Raw genomic sequence first — 24,149 nt, 5'->3', positions numbered from 1 at the left:
TTAAAGCCAAGTGTATAGGTTTATTCTTTGTAAGTGAGCATTAATATCATTACTAGTAGTAGTAGTAGTAGTAGTAGTAGTAGTAGTAGTAGTAGTAGTAGTAGTAGTAGTAGTAGTAGTAGTAGTAGTAGTAGTAGTAGTAGTAGTAGTAGTAGTAGTAGTAGCAGCAGCAGCAGTAGCAGCAGCAGCAGCAGCAGCAGCAGCAGCAGCAGCAGCAGCAGCAGCAGCAGCAGCAGCAGCAGCAGCAGCAGCAGCAGCAGCAGCAGCAGCAGCAGCAGCAGCAGCAGCAGCAGCAGCAGCAGCAGCAGCAGCAGCAGCAGCAGCAGCAGCAGCAGCAGCAGCAGCAGCAGCAGCAGCAGCAGCAGCAGCAGCAGCAGCAGCAGCAGCAGCAGCAGCAGCAGCAGCAGCAGCAGCAGCAGCAGCAGCAGCAGCAGCAGCAGCAGCAGCAGCAGCAGCAGCAGCAGCAGCAGCAGCAGCAGCAGCAGCAGCAGCAGCAGCAGCAGCAGCAGCAGCAGCAGCAGCAGCAGCAGCAGCAGCAGCAGCAGCAGCAGCAGCAGCAGCAGCAGCAGCAGCAGCAGCAGCAGCAGCAGCAGCAGCAGCAGCAGCAGCAGCAGCAGCAGCAGCAGCAGCAGCAGCAGCAGCAGCAGCAGCAGCAGCAGCAGCAGCAGCAGCAGCAGCAGCAGCAGCAGCAGCAGCAGCAGCAGCAGCAGCAGCAGCAGCAGCAGCAGCAGCAGCAGCAGCAGCAGCAGCAGCAGCAGCAGCAGCAGCAGCAGCAGCAGCAGCAGCAGCAGCAGCAGCAGCAGCAGCAGCAGCAGCAGCAGCAGCAGCAGCAGCAGCAGCAGCAGCAGCAGCAGCAGCAGCAGCAGCAGCAGCAGCAGCAGCAGCAGCAGCAGCAGCAGCAGCAGCAGCAGCAGCAGCAGCAGCAGCAGTAGTAGTAGTAGTAGTAGTAGTAGTAGTAGTAGTAGTAGTAGTAGTAGTAGTAGTAGTAGTAGTAGTAGTAGTAGTAGTAGTAGTAGTAGTAGTAGGAGGAGGAGGAGGAGTGTAAAAACTAATTTAAAGCAGAAGTATAGATGATAGTGAACCATATATATTTGTCTTTAAAGATGTTCTTTTACCTTAATAGTCTAAGAATTAGCGTGACTACATAAGTGGTGACTTATTAACAGTGGAAATTATTTAATAAATTATTAGTAGCTTCAATTTGTCTAAATAGATAAATTATCATTCTCTTGAAAATATTCACCGTTTTGTTTTTTTTTGTTTTAGCTGGACGCTTATTCAATCATTATTTTCATCGTTCAAAACATTCATGAAACCGAGAGAGAGAGAAATAAAGAGAGAAAAAATGAGAATGAGAGAGAGATGAGAAGAGTTATTTTTATTATTCATGAAACTTCAGAAATTAGGTTCTTTAATTAACTCATTTATTTCTATACTTCAAATACATTCCATAGAATTATATGAATAGATGATTTTCCAAAATTCATTTTATAAGAAATTATCATGACAATCAATTAGTTCATAAGTTTTCACAGATCGAAATCATGAGTCAGTTGAAGCTAGACCACCATTGAAAACCTGGAAGCACTGGACGGCCGTTTCATAAGTGTACTTTTATAATCAATATTAGGAGATCAATTACAGTATTGAGTATTCATTCATCAGTTTCTCCAGTAATTATATCAGTTTTTATGAAATACTTAATTGACTTGAAAATATCTGTCTTTCACAAATATCCCATTTTCGTAACTTAATAGTTGAATTCATGAGTCAATTAAAGCTAGACATTATGGAAAATCTGGAAGAACTGGACGGCTGTTTCGTTCCATTGTGGAACTTCTCAGCAGTGCACATCCACGATCGCGTCTCACGAGGTTCGAACCCAGGACCTATCGGTCTCGCATGCGAATGCTTAACCACTATACAATTGAGTCAGTAGGTGTTAATGTCTAACTCCAACCAATTCACGAAATTTCGCCACCGTCCACCGTGAGTAGTACAATTCAACCAGGTCTGTTATGAAATAGTAACTCACTGAAAACAATGGTGGAAGGTGTTGCGACTTCTTTGATTGGTTGAAGTTAGACATGAACACCATTGGATACCGGCCCATTCAGTGGTCTATAGGTTAAGCGTTCGCGTTCGGGTTCGAATATCACGAGACGGAGTCGTGGATGCGCACTGCCACTGAGGAGTTGCATGCAATCATGAAACGGCCATCCAGTGCTTCCAGATATTTCATGGTTGTCTAGTTTCAATTGACTTATGAATTCAATTGTTAGATCATATATTGATAATGAATAAATATGAAGTTTAATATTGTACACCTTTCAATCATTATGAGAAATCAAATCAAACCAATGACATTTTATCATGAAATATACATCATAATTGGTGGGAATATTTATTATTTGCTTTAAGTAAACATGTAAATAAATCTATATTAAGTAAATGTATAAATGAATCAGTAAGCGTATAAACTAAAAGCACAATCCATGAATCGGTATGTTGATTTTAATTATTAAAATGATTCAATCAAATTCAATTCAGTTTTTTTTTTTTATTTGTTTATATAAATCAACAAAACTTGTTGAAACCGGTTTGAATTAAAAAAGAAAAGGAAAGAAAAAAAAGAGAAAAAAAGAAAGATTAGAAAATAAATAACTAAGAATAGAATAGTGTTTATTTACTCATTTGTTTAATCAAACTGAGGTATAATTATTAGTGAAACTCAGAACAAATTACGACAGATAGATAGATAGATGTGTGGATAGATAGATAGATAGATAGATAGATAGATGTGTGGAAAGATAGATAGATAGATAGATAGATAGATAGATAGATGTGTGGAAAGATAGATAGATAGATAGATAGATAGATAGATAGATAGATAGATAGATAGATAGATAGATAGATAGATAGATAGATAGATAGATAGATAGATAGATAGATATAGATAGATAGATAGATAGATAGATAGATAGATAGATAGATAGATAGATAGATAGATAGATAGATAGATAGATAGATAGATAGATAGATAGATAGATAGATAGATAGATAGATAGATAGATAGATAGATAGATAGATAGATAATCTTTGTCTTGTAGGTGAATCGTTCCAATTAACCTCCATACTATTATTAAATTTGTGTCGTATTCTCAACTTTAACAGACTGTTCACATCTTACTTTGAATATCATTCTTGCGATGAGTCCATGCAATATGGGTGAGATATAATCGTATTTGCGGAAATATATTATATCAAATGTTAAGTAAAATGGTTAAAATATAAAGCTAGTGATTTAAACTTCATAACTCAGTGTCATTTTAGATACTTTGTCTAGGTTCACTTGACCCATGAATTCAACTATTAAATTGACTTCGGTTAAGATACCCCTGAAAACCGGGAAGAAAAAGATCGTTTTTTATCTTGGTTTAGAACTTATAAACAGTGTATATTCACAACGATTATCGGAATCAGATTAGGAACTGTACAATACTCTCTAGTATTTATTAATATCTCAACTGAAATTAGTCTGGAAATTCTAATCGTTTTAGTTCATCATAAAACTTTTATTTAAATATATTTTTCTTGCACAAATGAGTGACTATCTAAACTCAATAGTTAAAGCGATAATGGATTAAGAGTTTAAAGCCAATAGTGTTATCTTTGAACAACTCCGCCTAGAGCCCTTCTGGGGCTACTGCCGATCTCAAGCCCAGATACAGAAGGAGGATCCGGTATGGGATTACCGACCCCATCCCGTGGTGAACTAACTCGTAAAAATCACTAACCAGAAAAATTAATTCAAACCATTTAAACTCTGCCCTGGGACTTAGAAGATCTTCATTTAGAAGAGTTACGACGTTTCATGATCAAAGCCGAGCTCCTTCGGAAGTCACGAGGCTGATGCCCATCCTGACGACCAAAGTAACCATTAATTTAGGTACATCGAATGCTCGTACAATGTGGGAAACCGGGAAAGTAATCCAAGTTGCCACAGAAATAAAAAGATACAACCTGGAGGTGCTTGGAATCAGTGAAACACATCGGACCACAAAGATTAGCTTCAGGGGAGCTTATGTTATACTCCGGCTATGATGAAGTAAATACTCCACCTATACACATTATGTTTAAATTGTGGACGTAACATCAATCCTAAGATTCAAATGATGAATTCTAAATAAGACAAAATATACACCTTAGATCCCATTGTTTTAATTGTAATAAATCTCTTCCATCGTAAATTGTATTTAACACAATTATTTGATTTGAAAATATCTATTTTTTACAAATATTCCATGAGATCTTTCTAAGGTTTTACTCAATATTTTCATAACTTAACAGTTGAATTCATGAGTCAATTGAAGCTAGACCACCATGGGAAACCTGAAATCACTGGACGTTTATTTTATCCTAGTATATGACTCCTCACAATTGCATATTCACGACTTTCTCTCATGTGATTCGAACTCAAGACCTATAGATCTTGCGCAAGAACGCCTAATATCTAAACTACTGAGCCAGTCGGTATCCCACTATTAACTGTAATCAATCTCTTCCATTAAAAATTAATCCTCAGTATAGCGGTTGTGAAGATTGTTAAGTTTTTGATTGAGATTATGAACCGATTGATGTTAGACCACCATTGAAAACCTGAAAGCACTGGACTGCCGTTTCGTCCTATTGTGGGACTCCTCAACAGTGCGCATCCACGATCCCACTCGCGGGATTCGAACAATCTCCACAACCCCCAAACTGATAATTACCACGTACTCACTAGTGACTAGCTTCGTGAGAAAATTGTTGGAGTTCCGGTGAGAAGCCATGACCAGTGGAGCTAATCCGTGTCGGGTAGAAACAGGTGTCTACCTCAGTACAATGGAAGATGGTCATGCAATTTCGTGAGTTAGTTGGGGTTAGACATTAACAGCATTAGATGCCGGCTTAGTGGTTCAGTAAGTTAAGCATTCGTGCACGAGACTGAAGGCCCTGGGTTCGAATCCCGCGAGTGGGATCGTGGATGCGCACTGCTGAGGAGTCCCACAACAGGACGAAACGACGTTCCAGTGCTTCCAAGTTTCCCATGGTGGTCTAACATCAATCAGTTCATGATCTCAATTAAAAATTAATCCATCATTCTATAAAATATACACTGACATAAATTGATTATACATAAAATAGATTAGATGAAATCATTGCAAAAACAAACAAACAAACAATTAGTTACCATGGTGAAAAATACAAAAAAAATTGATCGACTTTCTACAATATAAAGTATATATACTCGAATAATATTTTCTTTCATCTTTAATTCATTTACTTTATTATTTACTCACGTTTTTGTTTTTCCTATTTGTAATACTTAAAGATTATGTAATCACATGTTATGTAATCATTCATAATGTAATAGTCTAATGGATTATTATCTTTCATGGTCATCATTTTCACATATATTCCCTCTAATTTTTTTTTTAATTTTTTGCTTGTAAACAATCTATTTCTGTTTATCCAATACTTCCAAGTTTTCCATGGTGATCTATCTTCAACTGATTCATAATCTTAACCATTACAAAATATTCTGTTGATGTTGATCATTTTAATTAACTTAGTTATTATTTTATTTTATAAATAAAGTGTGCTCAAGAGTAGAAAAGTATTATCCATTAAGTCATTAATTAGTATAGAGTGTTAATAATGATATTAGTAAATAAATGATTGATTAAATGTATATTCTCCCTTCTTTATATTGTCCACTATCACCCCCTATTCATCACCCCTTAACCTCCACCCCTATTTTCCGTTCAGTTTTAGATGGATAGATACATAATCAAACATTTAATTAGTAAACATGGGTTATGCTAAATTTGTTTTTTTTGTTTTTTGCTTTTGTTTTTGAAACTTAAATCAATAAAAGTTAACATAATAGTTTGTGTAAATATTGTTTAACCTAATGACAGTCTAGTTTGAACTTGATGTATTTCAGATTTTGTAGTAATAATATGAGTAGTATTATTTATTATTTATTTTAATACATAGATATTGATACAAGGAGGCACCAAATACATATGCGCCACGCAAATCTCGTTTGATATGTGTGAGGGCTGTCATATTAACCGGGTGTCCAAATCGAAGCAGGTGGTTTTCTTAGGGGGCCACACCCGGAGCCTTCGACCTGAAGATCTGATCCACAAGGCAGTGGAGCCTCGTAAGGAGATGCAGTCACATGGTAGCTGGTGACCAACGATTGGTTCATACACCATTTGTTCACTCAGGATACTGGAGCTCATATGCACCATTGGTTTGGAATCAGGGTTTTCCAACTCCCCTAGGTGGACTCTCCATGTCCACTAACCCGGTTAAAGCGTCGGACATTCGCTTTTCGTTCTCTCAATTTCGCAAACAACACCCCCGCCACGAGAAGGCAGTGAGTAGGACTTCCCTGCCAGAGGCTATATACGCGTGTCCATGTGAGAGCATTTCGAGAGGGAGAGTGGACTCTCCCCACTCTCAGTCGTGCCAGGGCATTTGGGGGCTATGAGTTGACTCCTGATGAAAAGTACTATATAAAAATTTAAAGTAAATGTCCAATTCTATCTCATTATCTCGCTATTTCTAATACGTAATCTAGAAGACGTATCAATATTGAACAAATTCCACGAACCACTCGTCCCAATTAATGATACTACTAATTATTATTATAAATCTACTTGCTGTTGTTTAACTTGTTGACATCTATGCACCTTGTACGGATTGCCTCGATATTGACTGAAATTACAAGCTTTTGTAGCAAAGATAGATAGTGGCGATTAGTGGAATCCAGGACGCGTGTTTCGTCCTATTTAGGACTCGTCAACTGGATATACCTGCATCTCAGAGTTGATGTTCATTCTGGGACTTGAATCGAGTACCGTTTGCTTCAAATGTCATCGCGTTATCCACTTAGCTACTGAGCCCTAGTAATAATAATAATATGGACCATAGAATGTGTAACTTAGTAATATGAAGAATAAGAACAGTACTATAGTAACGAACCAATCAGATTTAAGATAATATCCCTTCAACGTTTTGAGCTCAATTCAAAATCCAATAATAGTTAATAAGGATTTTATAAAGCGCTCAATTCTATAATGAAAAGTACTCGTAATTCAGTGGGGGAAGGGGGGGATGAAGGGATATTTTAGACAGTGTTTTTTTTGTTCTTTAAACTCAACTACCTAATTATGAAGTTTTGACTTTAGGGGAACTCAAAGAATTTTCTTGAAGCAAATGATTCAGATCAATCTGAAATCAATGATCATATCAAAATAGATCCTTATTTTATGATGTCTATACAGATATAGTCAACTAATCATATTGTTATATGCCAATCAAACAATACAATGATAAATGTAATTGATAACAACCTCTCAATGATTGACAACCATAGATGAAAACATCAGAATAGGCTAACTGATCGCTAATAGAACATCCTAATTCTATTGTAGTGAACAAGAACAACGGTGCAGACAATCGAATGTATTTGACACAATATTACAGGACTTGTTAATAAAATCTAACAATCAAATAGTAAATATGTAGCTTGCAAAATGTCCACCAATTGTCTCATAATGACTCAGATTTCATTGTTCTTGCATTTTTATACAAATTACATTCTGTTTCCATTGTCTACTGTTCGATTCTCTTGTCTCTTTGCTGTCAGACATTCTGTTCCTGACTAACATCATCTACTACTTATGTCAATATAAGTAGCACACACTACACTATGTGTTTAATAATTCCTGATGAAGTTTAATTAGAACTAAAGAGAATTTTTTCATGATTAAACCATAGAGATTATAAAGGAATACAATCTAAACAAAAAATTCTTGATATAAATTAAACTCCGCCTGGAGTCCCTCTGGGGGCTACTGCCGGTCCCAAGCCCGGATAAAGGAGGAGGGTTGGGCATGGGGTTAGCGTCCCCATCCCGTATAAAACTAACTCGCTAAAAAAAACGCTAACTAACCTGTTATATTCATATTAATTACAGAAAATAATGATCATACTATGGTGTGTATGTGTGTGCTACTTATATCGACATAAGTAGTATATAACGATAGTTAGGAATAGAATGTCTGACAGCAGAAGTTCAAGAAGATCAAAAAGGAAAGAACAAGAACAGAAATCAATTGGTATGGAAATATAAGAACAATGAAATCTGAAACAATGGACTGATATTTGCAAAAGAAACAGTCAAGTTTAAGAAAATTGTTTGAAATCATGAGTCATTTGAAGCTAGAAAACCATGGAAAACCTGGAAGCACTAGACGGCCGTTTCATCCTAGTATGGGACTCTTCAGCAGTGCGCATCCACGATCCCGCACCCCACGAGATTCGAACCCAGGACCTATCAGTCTCGCGCCAGGCGCTTAAAATTGATCGATATATTGCAAATAATGTATTTACTGTAGCTCACATCATGACTCAACATTATGTATGTTATGTTGAAATTAGACAAACATTCTATAACTAGAAGTTTTATTTATCAAGACTACATGTATGCATTATATCATTATTATTCAAGGTGTACAATTATATTTGAACTTATTTTTGTTCAGATCAATAATTGTCTCTCTCTCTCACCTTTTTCCAAGAAAAAAATTTTAAAAAAACAATTATCGTCATTATCATAGTAACATCAGTTCTTTTTCAGGATATCAAACTATTACTAACATTCCATAGAAACGTAAAAGTTGAATTCATGAGTTAATTGAAGTCAAACCATAATGAAAAACCTCGAAGTACTGGATGGCCGTTTCGTCCTATTGTGGGACTTCTTTGTGAAAGTGCGCATCCACGATCCCGTTCGTGGGATTCAAGCCAAGAATTAATCGATCACGTACGCGAACACTTAGCCTCTAGACCACTGTGTGTACGAGACCGATAGGTCTTGGGTTCGAGCCCCACAAGCAGGATCGTGGGTGCACACTACTAAAGAGTCCTGTACTAGAACGAAACGTCCATTCAGTACTTTCAGGATTTCTATGGTAGTCTAGCTTCAATTGACTCATGGATTCAACTATTAAAAATGAATAATCCAAACATTTTTAAGGAACTGAACACTTTTTTTCTCTCTCTCTAAAAGATACGAAACATGGCAAAATTTGACGGTTTTGTTATTAATGATAAGCAAAATGCACAAAGATGTTGATCAAAATTAATTATTCTGTATATGAACCAATTATATAATATCCTACTTTAGATATGACAGGAATTCCTTTCAATAAAATATATACCTGATAACATCATTATAACTAGCTTCGATTTCATCAACATATTTATGATTGGTTGACCATTGAACCATGAAAAATGTTGTGCCTAATTAACTCGATATCACTTGAACTATGTTGAGATATTAGTTGGCTAGATGAGATCACCTGAAAACTCCAAGTTAAGGCGTTGTGTTAGACTTGAATCCCACATAGAATATAATTTAATCAAAATTGTAGGTATGCCTAATTGATGAATATCAAAACAACATAGAACCAAGATTCAGGGTTTCCTACAAACTGCCTCTAACTAATCAAGACCTATTAAAATATGTTTTTTGTTATATTTAAAACACAGATCTTTCATCATACTTCAGGGTTCATTATCAGGACGCATCAGGAAACTCTAATTTGCACGGTGCAAATGATAGTTTTAAACCAATGAGTGTAGAACACGATTCATGATATAAGTTGAAAGTTATTCAATACTATTGTGGTGCGTGCTACTTATATTGATATAAGTAGTATATGACGCGAGTCGGGAATGTAATGTCTGGCAGCAGAAGATGAGGGAAGATCAAGAAAGGAAGAACGGGAATAGAAAGCAATTAGTATGGAAATGCAAGAACAATGAAGTTCGAGACAATTATTGAATATTTTGCAAATTAAGTATTATAGTATGGTTTTTCGATTTTATTGAGTAACTCTATAAATATGTGCTGAACATGATTCGATTGTCCCCAACGGTGTTCTGTTCACTACAGTATCAGTGACTACTATTTCATTCTTGAAATAGTTTATGTCTCAGATTAAAATCATGAGTCAGTTGGGGCTAGACGACCATGGAGAACCTGGAAGCACTGGGCTGCCGTTTCGTCCTAGCATGGGACTCCTCAGCAGTGCGCATCCGCGATCCCGCACCCTACGGTATTCGAACCCAGGACCTACTGGTTTCGCGCCCGGGCACTTAACCACTAGACCACTGAGCCACCTGAGGAGTCCCGTACTAGGAGGAAACGGCCGTCTAGTGCTTCCAAGTTTTCCATGATTTCATGATCTCATGATTTCAATCTGTGAAATTTCTAAAATCTCCAAAAACTCCTTCTGATAGTTTATTTCTGTCAGTCATAAATTTTCCTCAGAACTTAGGAGGGAACCATCTGGAAGTTATTGTTTAATAATAAAAAAAAGAACAATATTGTAAATAATCAACCATTAAATTAAAACTCGATGGTTAATTACTTCTATGTTTGCCATGGGAATTGAATAATCATAAATCGAATAAATGAGTAATAACGTCTCTAGTTATAAATCTGGGTTACAGCTGGGTAACATAGAAGTATCAATTCCTTCAATATTACAAGTATACCTTGGTGATAAGTGTTAAATAGCATAAACCTAGGTCAAATAGAGTTTCCTATTGACTATCCTTAATCATTACTTGTATGAATTCAATGTTTTTTTGTTGTTAGATCATAAGTTGGTTAGTAGAGAAACATTTCTAGAAAGCAAACATCGTGATGTATCTACATTTCAGAGTTGATGTTCACTTCGGGAATCAAACCTAGTACCGTTTACTTTAAACGTTGTTGTATTATCCACTTAGCTATCGAATTCAGTTATCCACCAGTTTGCGCAATAGGATCAAGTCTCAAAGTGAATATCAAATCTAAGATGCAGGTACATCCAGTCGACGAGTCCTAAATAGAACAAAACGCGTGCCCTGAATTCCATTAATAGCCACTATCCATCTTTGTTTATAATGCATGTGAATTAAGGCTATATTGAGGCTATTCGAAACAGGATGTACATATGTCAACAAGAGACTGATCAATTGAAGTCTTATACATCAATGTGAAAATTTAAATAACCAATACAAAAATGAATTAAGATGAAAACATAGTTTGTGAAGGAAAATTTCATAAAAATACAAATATTAACTTCAATCGTTAAGATCATGAGTCAGTTGAAGCTAGACCATTATGGAAAACCTGGGAGCATTGGACGGCCATTTCGTCCGATTGTGGGACTCCTCAGCAGTGCGCACCCACGACCTCGCCCCTTGCAAGATCCAAACCCAGGACCTACTGGTTTCGCTCGCGAGCACTTAACCACTAGACCACTGAGCCGGCATCTAACGGTTTCAATGTCTAACTTCAACTCCAACTTAAACATCTGAAAATTGTATATTGATTACTACTTTTAAGTAGTACTATAAGTTATTATTCATCAAGCTTAATTTTGTGCTAAATTCATAACAATTGAACTCTATATTAGTCATAATCCTATATGTTTAGACACATTATATAACGTGTTATTTTTAACGTATAACCTAATCATAATCACAACCACTTCTTTCTTACCATCATAATGACTATCCTAATCTGGTCGCTTGGATATATAATCGTCAACTTTAGACAATACTCAACAAGTGATCTAATTGCAAAATGCTTTACAATAAATATATGAACTAAGCTCTTAAATTCTTTGAAAAACTTGCGAAAATTACTTAGAAACTTTCTGAAATGTTGAAGGATGTTTATGAAAATAATCAATACAAGTTTTGTAAGTGATGACAAATTTCATTAAGTAGATAGATTATAGCCATTCATGTAATATAGAGTGACCATTTCATCCTATTTGGAACTCGTCAGGCGGATGTAATTGTGGTCCAGTGTTGATGTTCATGCCGGGACTCAAACTCGAAATTTTTCCCTTCAAAAGTCTTCAAACAACTTATCCGTTGAGCTACTGTACCTAGATAGTAACTAAATTGTTCAATGTGCGATAGCAGCTTACAACTATTGTTGATCAACTGTATAATCTCGTTGAAAATATGAAATCATGTCATTTTAAGTATTTAATGAATGTAAGTATCATTTTATATTACAAAAGTGTATGTGGCTCCTCAGAAGTGCACATACACAATCCCACACGTTGGACTCGAACACAGGTTCTTGGGTCTCGCGCGTGAACGCTTAACCTGTAGACCACTGAGCTGGTAGGTATCCAACGGTGTTACTGTTTAACTTCAATAGATTTACGATCTTGTGCAATCCTCCATCCATTGTTTGAAGTAGATAACACGCTTCACCCGACACAGATTGGACTTCATTAATCACGGCTTCTCACTAGATCTCCAGTGAATCCATCTTGAAGCTAGTCACTAGTGGGCACATGAATATTATCATTATGAGGAGGTTAAGCGTTTTCGTGTGAGACCGAAGGTCCTAGGTTTGAGTTTCGCGTGTGGGATCGTAGATGTGCACTGTTGAGGAGTTCCATACTAAAACGAAACAGCCGTCCAGTACTTCCAGATTTTCCATGATGGTCTAGCTTCAATTGACCCATGAATTCAACTATAGAATTACTAAAATCCCCACAAAACCTCTTCTGATAATAACCCATTTTTTGTTGACCATTTCCCTGAAAATATTTACAATGTTACATAGAAATAAGTCTGTAGTTTCCAAATTATTTTAGTAGTCCGATAAGAGTGTGGTGTATGCTACTGATGTCGACAGATATAAGTAGTATGTATCATCAATCGAAAGTGAAATATCTTGCGGCAGAAAGTTAAGAAGATAGAAGGAAAGTGAACGAGAACAGATAATGATCAGTGTGGAAACGAAAGAACAATGAAGCTAGAGACAATTGCTTGACATCTTGTAAATTAAGTATTGACTGTATGATTTGCAAATCTTATTCTGTAGTTTGTATTCAAATACATTTTGTTGTCCCTACTGTTGTTCTAGTTCATTACAAGAGTATAGCATAGGGATGAGCTTGTAATAACCACGACGAATTCTCAACTATTTCATAACTAATCGAAATATATATATATATATATATATATATATATATATATATATATAGCCTCTGTTAATGAATAGTTTATGGAAGAGAAAATAAGAATATCCCTAGGTGAAGACAAATTTCAATGAATCAATTCAAATCTTCTACAAATTACTCTACCTGTGAATCGATGAAGCAAGGATCTATATATTCGTCCTTATGGACATAGACTACCTATCGTCTTGAACCCTTATAACATTTTTAAGGATCTTCTCATTGTCCATAGTTAAAATTAAAGATTCCATACACAAAGTGATAACATTTATCATGCAAAAATGTTTTATGGTTAAATAGACAAATGAATCTTCGTGGAAAACTACAAAAGACGTAATCTGGTTAGTTCGTGCCTACAAGTTAAGGTTTATTCCAAGATTAAGAGTTTAAAATCATGATTTCAAGATAGTAATCATTTGCCTTTTATAGAAAATTTACATGGAGGTGTTAAGCATTTAATATGTTCAACATTTGGGAGAAAACATATCAGCTTCCAGTTGAAGAGGAAATTAGGAAAAGACGATGGAAATAGATAAGGCATAGATTACGGAAATCACCAAACTGTATTACGAGACAAGCCTTAACCTGGAATCCTGAAGGGAAGGCGAAAACAGGAAGACCAAACAACACATTACGTCGGGAAATAGAAGTAGATATGAAAAGGATGAATAACAACTGGAAATAACTGGAAAGGATTGCCCAAGACAAAGTCAGATGGCGAGTGCTGGTAAGGAGTAACAGGTGTAAGTAAGTACTTTCAATATTATCAGTTTTAACATTCCGAATGTTCTGGTACTAATACTGTAAGTTATATATGATATTAAAATTTTGTACTAAGAGAACAGAGCAAGGATAATGACAAAATTGATTGTTGAAATATTCGGTAGAACTCATGAATGTCAATTTAAACAAGAAGAATTTGTTCAATAGACTAGTACTAAAAACTAAAGATCATTTTAAAACCGTTTCATCCTTGTATCAAACACTACAGTAGACAAATGATGTATAGCTTATAGAAATTAGATTTTTAAAGGTTTATTAGTCAACTCCATATTCTTAGACCAATTAAAAACCTAGTGCACTTCCATAACGTCCCAGAGAATCGAACTCAAGACTTTTTGGGTCTCGTAGTGATTACTTAACTATCAGACCACTAGGTTGGTACTAGACGATTTACACTTCTAACTCTAATTAGTTCATGACATTGTTTAACTGTTTGCTAATGGAATCATCAAACTGATTGAATTTAGAAATGTAGACCATCAAGTGCTAACTTAATGGTCTGAAGTTAAAGTGATTGCCACAAGTTTTTCAGGTCCGGAATACTATCTTTGTTTGGATGGTCATAAGTGTGACACACTGAAGAGTCATTATACTAGGACGAAACAACCCTGAGTTCTTTATAATTCTCAATAATTATCCAAAATTCAACAGACTTCATAGCCTCCTATACTAAAAAAATAGATGTACATTAGATTTTACTAGCCGGACAAACCATTTTTCGTAAACTTCTAATCCTTCAATTTTGTATTCTACCAATAACAAAGTCAGAAACTTCAATACGAATGTCAAGACAGTTCTACTGTATGGAGCTGAATCTTGGTGAACTAATACAACTATCATCAAGAAGGTACAAGTATTTATAAATAGTTGTCTACGCAAGATACTCAACATCCATTGGCCGGATACCATCAGCGACAACCTTCTGTGGGGGGGAACAAACCAGCTTTCAACTGAAGAAGAAATTAGGAAAAGACGATAGAAATGGATAGGACACACATTGAAGAAATCACCAAACTGCATCACGAGACAAACCCTAACATGAAATCCTGAAGGGGAGGGGAAAAGAGGAAGGCCAAACAAGACATTACATCGGGAAATAGGAGATATGAAAAGAATTGCCCAGGACAGGGTTGGATGGAGAATGTTGGTTGTCGGCCTATGCTCCTCGACGAGGAGTAACAGGCGTAAGTATGTAAGTAAGGCTTATCATTTACATTTGTTGTAAAACAACAATAGAAAGTGATAACAGAAAGTTATGTTCCACTTTTGAACACATGTTCTTAGTAAACCGTATGTAAGTTATATTTTATGTGTACAAATTATAGTCATAGATCAAATTTCTTGATTTTAACCAATAATTAATAATTACATAACAGTTAGTCACTTAGCTAAGTTTCACTAACTGAAAGTCATATGATGGTAAGACGAAATAATGAAATCAAATTAATCGATAATCACCATAGTAATAATCATATCAAGTTTCAATACCATTTCTAACATTGAACTTATAATAACCGTTTCTATTTATATAGAGAGATTTGCAGAGATAAAAGAATTCCTTATTGTTTCAAGCAAGAATTGATCTTAGTTAAACTACTACTGAACATCAGGAAGCACTAGGACAACCTATACGTCATAATATGGGACTCTATAGAAGTGTGCATATATGACCTCACATCCGGGAATCGAATAAAGTGTCTTCGGTCTAGCGCGTAAACACTAACCTTTAAGATCAGTTCATAACTTTAACTATGAAAATTCTATAATCTTATGCTCTGCAGTGACTAGCTTCATGACACAACTGGTGGAGACCTAATTAATAACCGTAATCAGTGAACTACAATTGTGTCGGGTCTGAGACAGTTATTCACTACAGGCAATGTATGAGGATTGCACAATATCATAAATTGATTCAAGTTACAATTTCTTTTAAACAAGGAAACTTGTCATTGGTGCCAATTGTTGACTCGAACTAGACTGAAATCAGGAGTATGAGATTTTACTGATCATTATCATGTTGTTAAGTAATTAAAATAAAATCTGATGTTTCAGTCACTTATGGTTCATCTATGTAACTGAATAATGGTTGTCTTAATCAATCAGTTTATCAGTTATAAGTGATATAAAATCTGGCACAAATGTTCGTTAGCCTAAATTCCTGTAGTTGATTAATACGATGAAATAAAATTAACAAGATTTGTAACAAACGAGTCATCATCTAAAGCTGTTTACCACGACGCGCAATGCTGACTAGTGCTGGAGAAACGGGTGGAAGAAAGTTGGGTGCAGTCAAGCCAAAACATGACAACAGTGCTTGAAGTCACTAACTTCTAGTCAGAGCTATGTTAATAGATGCAAACTACTTGGTTGGGGTCCGCGTGACTATAGTTATCAATAGTTGGAGACTGTGGGTGACATAGTTCAGAATCCATCACAATGGCGTAGGTGTATACACTCTTTGTCTTCCCTTAAACTGTGAGATTAAAACTACTTTATACCTTTCTTTCTACGAACTAATTCTTTCTCCATGTATCATATTCTTATATGCAATCTTTTTTTGAAATATATTACCACCACTGAAGTAACTGCTTCTATGAATTCGGTGTTCATCTTGTTGTATTAACAAGGTATGGTAACTTGGACCGACGTATATATGTACCTGGTCCTACTTTGTAGCTGACTGAGTAAATGACTGACTTGCATATATATTCTGTGAACATGACAATGCAGTGCATACCAAACTACTGGACGAAAAATGTAAATAACATGAAAGTTAGAGCTTGAAATGAAATACTTACTCACTAAGTGAATGGAAAAATGACTGTGAATGCTTGATATCGAATATATTGAATAGTGAAGAACGGATGCTCTAAAAATTCAAGAACATGTATCCTATTCCAAGTACTGCATGAATTCATATTTAAAATTGGGGTTTGAAATGAAAATGTTAGTGATAAATAAACAATAATACTCAATATCTTGTCACTAAAAAGGCTTTAATGAATGAAAAGATGACTAAAACTATTGGATACAACACATGTCTATTGAATGTGGAGAATGTTGTAGATAACCACAGTCTACAGTCATTTTATATAAAACAGGTACCCTTGGTTAGAAAATAATGTTAAATCAAAGACAAGTGAACTTCTTAAAGAATAAATGCCATTTCATGAGTCGATTTAAGCTAGACCATCATTGAAAACCTGAAGTCACTGAACGGTCGTTTCATCCTAGTACAGAACACCTCAGTGGTGTGAATTCACGATCCCACACGTTGGATTCTAACCTAGGACCTTCGATCTCGCACGAAACAGCTGTTCAGTGCTTCCAGATTTTCAATCGTTGTCTAACTTAAATCGGCCCATGAATTCAACTATTAGATTTCTACAATTTCCACAAACCCCTATTCTGATAAATGTCATTCCCTTTTAATTTACCTTATATCTCAAATTATGAACCAAGTCACATTTTTATGGATTACCACAAATTGATATATCTGGTATATCATTAAGACTCACAGTAGAGTTCATAAACACTCTAACATATATTCTACTTAAATACTGAAGTAATATACTAAAATTACTTCAAAAGAATTTCTACACAACACCATCAAAGACTTATGATTTCGGATCTAATCATCAAAGAGAACAAAACAGTGATATAGTATGATGTTATATTTTTATACACGAATATTCCTATTAATAGATGGCTAAAGTTTATCAATGATTAACTGGAGAATGATGATATTCTATCTAGTAAATATCTACTAAGTATTAGTTGAATCATGAAAACTCTTAAACCATGTTTGAATCCAATACTGTTCACCATTAAAAGAACTTTATAAAACCAAATGAACGGAGTGGTCATGGATTCTTCAGCATGTCTAATTTATTTTTCATTCATTTATGTTACATATTAAGTTGCTTATTTGACCCGATACCTTCAGACAATATATTTGGCTCACATATGCAGATGAATGGATAAAACTAGTAAGAACGGCCCAGAACAGAGTGGGTTGGAGAATGCCGGTCGGCAGCCTATGCTCCATTAAGGTAGCAGGCCTAAATAAGTAAGTAAGTAATGTAGATGAAATTTATGTCAACATGAAAAAGACTCTCTTAAGAAAATTCTCTAAACTGATAAATACTTTATCAGTTAACATAAAATTCAACTTTGAAAATGAAAATAAACTCATTGAATTACCAATTCAAATAATAGTCTATATATGTAAACATCGACAGTAAACCGACACACTCAAGTCAATATATTAAATTCATTTTGTATCGTTTGTTTGATAAGTCAGACTGTGATAGATCAGTCTCTTATTAGCATATGTGCATCCTGTATCGAATTGCTTAGATATCGCCTTCATTCACAAGCATTATAAGCAATGATAGATGTTGGCTATTAATGAAATACAGAACTCGCATATTTTCCTATTTCGAACTCTGAGATGCAGATACATACAATTGACGAGTCTCAAAACAGGATGAAACGCACGTCCTGGATTCCATTGCTAACCACCAATTTATATGTTGGCTCAATATTTTGATTTCAATTCGACATAACCATTCATTACAACAATCTCATTGGCTTCAACCTTATTAAGATTAGCATGAAAAAAACCTATTACATAAGATGAAAGATATCACCAACATGTTACAGTTTAATAGTTCTCCAGTGAATAGTACTACAAATATGTTAAAACGAGTTATCCAATTATTGAATAATATACTGAATGAATAATGATGAATTGATACTGTAGTTCTACTATACATTGTCATAGCACAACAGAAGAACTACAATGAATCTTTAGATCACAGATAACCGATACTAATTATGTCAGTTGATTAGGTTCCTGTAGTATAATAAATGTATTTCCTAAAGCATAGATTATCCATTCTTATTCTAAAAAGAAGAACAGTTCAAATTTGTTACTACATTATGACAGTATTATTATAATGAGAAAAAATAAACCATGATATAAACAAAACCAATGGACTTTAAACGAACTCCCGTATATCATTTTAATCTATCAGTATTTTAAAAGTTTTAACAATGAACTGAGTTCAATTAGATTACCATGGGAATACAATACACATTTGACAGTTATCTCATTCTCATATTACACTAATCAGTAGTATTCATCTACAAACACATCAATGACAATCAAATTATGGAAATCCTGTCATCCACACCAACTTTTAATATCTACATCATTAAACTAGCATCAAATCACATACATATCTAACTACAATTAATTCACCAATTCACACAATGATCATACATCACCCGAAATGAATAACTATTTCATACTCGATAATGATTGAATTTAAACAGTCACTACTTCTCATTCTGAAGAAGTGACTTACATTGAGTCACGAAACATCAAAAGTACAATTTTTCTACTCACTGAAATGTAACACACACAGATACCTATATATTTATTAGTAAATAATCGCACTGGTTAAGATCATGAGTCAGTTGAAGCTAGACCACCATGGAAAACCTGAAAGCTCGCGCGCGAAACCAGTAGGTCCTGGGTTCGAATCCCCCAAGGCGAGGTCATGGATGCGCACTGCTGAGGAGTCTCACAATAGGACGAAACGGCCTTCCCGTGCTTCCAGGTTTTCAATGGTAGTCTAGCTTCAACTGACTCATGATCTTAATCATTGAAATTACTATAATATCCACAAAGTCAATCTGATATTAAATAACCGTTGGTTCGAATCATATAGTAACTGGAATCAATCTTTTTATTTGTCAACTCTAATCATTAATAAGATGGAATGTTAATAAGAACTGTTAATTGAAGTTGGTTCATTATCATTTTAGAAATATATCAACCAAGGAAACATTAAGTAAAAGATTTGATTTTAATATAAACAGTTTTAATGATTCATTAGTTTACTAACATTTAATATAATAAAACTAACTTAAAAATTTAGTGAACTTATGGAAGAGAAACACTGATGAGTCTCATAATGCTAAGACGAAACAACAATCTATTGATTTCTGATTTTCTTGACATGTATAACTACAGTCACTTCATGATGTAAACCGCGTCATTCAAATACACTGATTACTAACCAGTCATCTATAATTCAACACACTTCACTAATTCACAACATTCAATTATTAAAGAAAATTATCTCGTAATTTAACTAACTAACTGATCAATCAGTCAGTCAGTTAGTGTCATTGTTCGATTTCTATATTTCAGTTCACTTGTATGATAATGAGATTTGACGAACACGATAATGTGGCTACTTGTGATTGGAACTATGAAAATTCTACACTCTCTACAGATCTCGTCACCATACTGATAATATTCATGTGGTGACCATTGGATAATAATGTGAAGATGGAACTGGTGGAGTCCAAGTGAGAATTTTTGATAGTTTAAGTTCAATGAGTGTCGAGTATGAAATAGTTATTCATTTCGGGTGATGTATGATCATTGTGTGAATTGGTGAATTAATTGTAGTTAGATATGTATGTGATTTGATGCTAGTTTAATGATGTAGATATTAAAAGTTGGTGTGGATGACAGGATTTCCATAATTTGATTGTCATTGATGTGTTTGTAGATGAATACTACTGATTAGTGTAATATGAGAATGAGATAACTGTCAAATATGTATTGTTTTCCCTTGATGGTCTAATTGAACTGAGTTCATAATTTAGACCATGAAGATTCTATCATCTTTCTGAATTCCCTATTCTAACATAAAGTAAACATTAGAAATGCATTTCAATAAATGAAGAAAACACAATCACTTACTTGTTTATTTTATTATATTGTGTATTCAACTCATTCATTGGTAAAATATCTGAATTTTCATTGATGATATCCGATTGAGTAATTCCATTTGTTGTTATTGTCGACAACTGATAAGTTGGTGAATCATTTGACATAGATACAACTGTTGGTAACAATGTCATCATTGTTTTAACCGATATTGGTGACATAACTGGTGTTTTAGACATTGTTGTCGTAGTTGTCACAGTTGTTGTTGTTGTTGTAGTTATAAGTACATCAGTAGCACGATCACGTTGTCGACGATTTTTAAACCAATTTGATACTTGAGTTATAGTTAATCCAGTAATTTCAGCTAATTGTCTTTTATCACGTGGTGATGGATATGGATTTTGATGATACCATTCACGTAAAAGATTTCTAGATTTTTCTTTAAAACAATAACTTGTCTCTTCACCATCCCATATTGTATGTGGTAATGGAAATTTACGTCTTATACGATATTTAGCTACAGCGCCTAATATTCTACCTTTAATTTTTTCTTCTTCTGCATAATGTGCACGTAACCATAAATTTTGTAATCTAGAATGATAGATAGGTGAGAAATTACAATTTTCTAATATATGATATAATTGAGTATATTGTTCATGATGAAATGCAATCAGTGCTTTAGCAACTTGTATACATTCTAAATTATGTAATTGTATATTCCATTTAGGTAATGTTTGTAAAAATAATTCCAATCGGTCAATATCACCACGTTGTTGTAATGTTTCACAAATGCATATAATTTGTATTTCATTAAAAAAACCATTATGATTATGATTATTATCATTAGAAGTTGTAGTAGTGGAAATATATAGACTACTACTATTAGTTTTATCATTGTTATTAGTAGTATGTACAGTTGAAATGATTGGTGTATAATGATGATGTTGTTGATAGTAATTATGATGTTTATTATCAAATTCTTCATGATTATCATTTACATAATATTGTTGTTCATAAGTATAATTTAAACTTGGACGAGATTGATGAAGACTACTAGTAGCATATGAAATATAATTGGATTCATTTATTATTATTGTTGTTGTTGTTGTTGTTGAAGTCGATGATGCTGTTGTCAGTGATAATGATGTTGATGATGACAACGATGATCCCGAAGAAGATGAAGATGATGATGATGTGTATTCAGTAGACGGTAGATTAGGATACTTCCCATCATAATATAGTTCATTAACTTGAATAGATAATGTATTACTTACATCTACTATAGTATTAGTAGTATTCTGATCGTTGCTATTACTGACATTTATACTGTACATTACTTCCTTTTATCGTATTCTTAGTTAATTTATTACTAATACGTTTTTTTGTTGCTTTAGGTAAGTCAATACTCTTTTTTTTTACTAGAAAAACTGTTCACTATCTCGTATTTCGCATATCGTCTTCCAATTCTTGCTTTTCTAATATAACATAGATGTAATATAATACATTAAAAATTGAATAAATGAATAATACCAAGACACTAAGTGGATGGTGATAATGATGATGACGATGATGATGTTGATGATGTTCAATGTGGAATGTAAAATGAGAGTATTACAACAAAAATTGATAATATATCAAACAGTGTTTGTATATTTCTGTATATACGATGCTTGTATATGCACAAGTTTTTTTTTCTTCAATATTTATTCTTGTAAAGTGAGATGTGTACCGGCCTGTTTCTCTTTGTACGTGTGTGTGTGTTTATTTGTTTAATCACACTTGTTCACCATAGATTTTAAACATGTGTACACACGCGAATACGTATACAGATAGATACACTTTCTTCGTTAACTCCTATGACCAATTATGTTTACGATTCACATTAAAGAATAGCTTAAAATGTTTCACTAACTCTTAGGTTTCATTTTCTACATCACATTTCCTTTTGTTGCTCCCTTCTTGTCTATTCCAAAAATAGGTGATGTTGTGTTTGCATGCATGAAATAATGTGCTTCTATGTATCTATATATGTGTGTATGTGTCTGTGTGTACATTAGTAATAATGATAAATTTGTTACAATCTAAAATCAATTTTCAGATTTTTCTTTTCTTCTTAGGAATTGGTTTTAAATTTCTATATTTTTTTCCCTATTTTTCTATCTTTAAGTTGCCTGGGCAACAATATAAAAGAATTGATGTTTCACTTGTTACTTCTGTATACTACTTTTACCATATGCAACGATGGTATGAAATATCTTGTTTGTGATTGGATAATTTAAGAAAGACCACAGGATGAAATATGCGTAGTATCAATTTGTATATAAATATTTATTCCACCCCTTTGTCACTTTATATTTCTTATCTTTTGATTGGTTATAAGTAAAAATGATTGCGTGAATAGCGTTTTTTGTTTTCCTTTCTCTTGTCAAATTCAGTAGAATATTGGCATTGATTAGAAAACTGTAAATAAGCAATTTATTTGTTTTATAATTAACGTACAAATTAAAATCGTTTTGATCACAATTCATATCAAAGATGGATAATGGCTAATAGTCACAATTGATTGATCACCGGGTGGTGATCAATGTCATGCTTGTCTAGTCCTTATTAGTGCAGATCGAATGCTATCGATCATGTTGCAATGCGGCCACCAGTCTAGGTGACTCGACACTGCGGGCACTATGTATTGAAATTTAGATGGTGGTTGGAGGTAGTCAACAGGAAACCCTGGACCCGGGTTTCGTGCTACTTGGCACTCGTCAGCAAGGTGTACCTGTAATCTTGAGGGAACTGATGCTCTCTGGCGGATTCGATCTCGTGTTACCCAGCTTCACAGTTAGAGACGTTACCACTGAGCTATCCGAGCCGTGTCTAACCTCCTGTAGGACTGAGATGTAATCACAATTGATTGATCACTGGGTGGTGATCAATGTCATGCTTGTCTAGGCTAATAGTAGAAATCAACATGTGCGTTTCGTTTTATTTGAGATTCGTCAGTTGGATGTACTTACATCTTAGAGTTCTACTTGAAGTTTGTGCTGATAATATCGTTCAGAAGAACGATGAAAGTTCCATGACCAAAACCATCTAGCTCAGAGAATAAAACTCTATCAAAATCATCCATCTGAGCTACAATTCTTCTCCATCATATCGTATTCATTTATTTCATTTTAATTAACTCAATGATATCTCAATAGTTCTTTTATACTTAAAGTATAACTCGAAATCTCAGTTATCCGATTTTTGATTCAGTTTTCTGGAGATTTCAAAAGTGAAGATTAGATATATTGATTATAATTACTATTAGTGGCTTTATTCAATATTATATATTTGGTACAATATAGAATTGTCACCACAAAGTATTTCAACAAGTCTCCCATTTCTTATTTCTTGATCGATCTTCATGTTAAATAATGATCGATCGCCAATTAGTTAGATGTTAGCAGTTCAGTCAATCCACATCTGAATCATGTACATTCTTTTTAATGCATATTGCCAGCAAACACAATGTT

General features: G+C 34.5%; 1 protein-coding gene across 1 annotated transcript; it reads right to left on the bottom strand.

Annotated features, from left to right (window-relative positions):
- Nucleotides 1-21,971, bottom strand: MS3_00011107 (uncharacterized protein; the record flags this gene model as incomplete). Its single annotated transcript, XM_012946163.3, has 2 exons — nt 1-1,048; nt 20,671-21,971. The coding sequence occupies 2 exons, from the start codon at nt 21,969-21,971 to the stop codon at nt 1-3; spliced, it is 2,349 nt and encodes a 782-aa protein (XP_012801617.3).
- Between the last annotated feature and the right edge of the window lie 2,178 nt (nt 21,972-24,149).

The sequence above is a fragment of the Schistosoma haematobium genome, chromosome 5 (assembly GCF_000699445.3).
Source record: "Schistosoma haematobium chromosome 5, whole genome shotgun sequence".
NCBI classification, from domain to species: Eukaryota; Metazoa; Platyhelminthes; class Trematoda; order Strigeidida; family Schistosomatidae; genus Schistosoma; species Schistosoma haematobium.
This window is presented reverse-complemented; position numbering and strand designations above follow the sequence as displayed.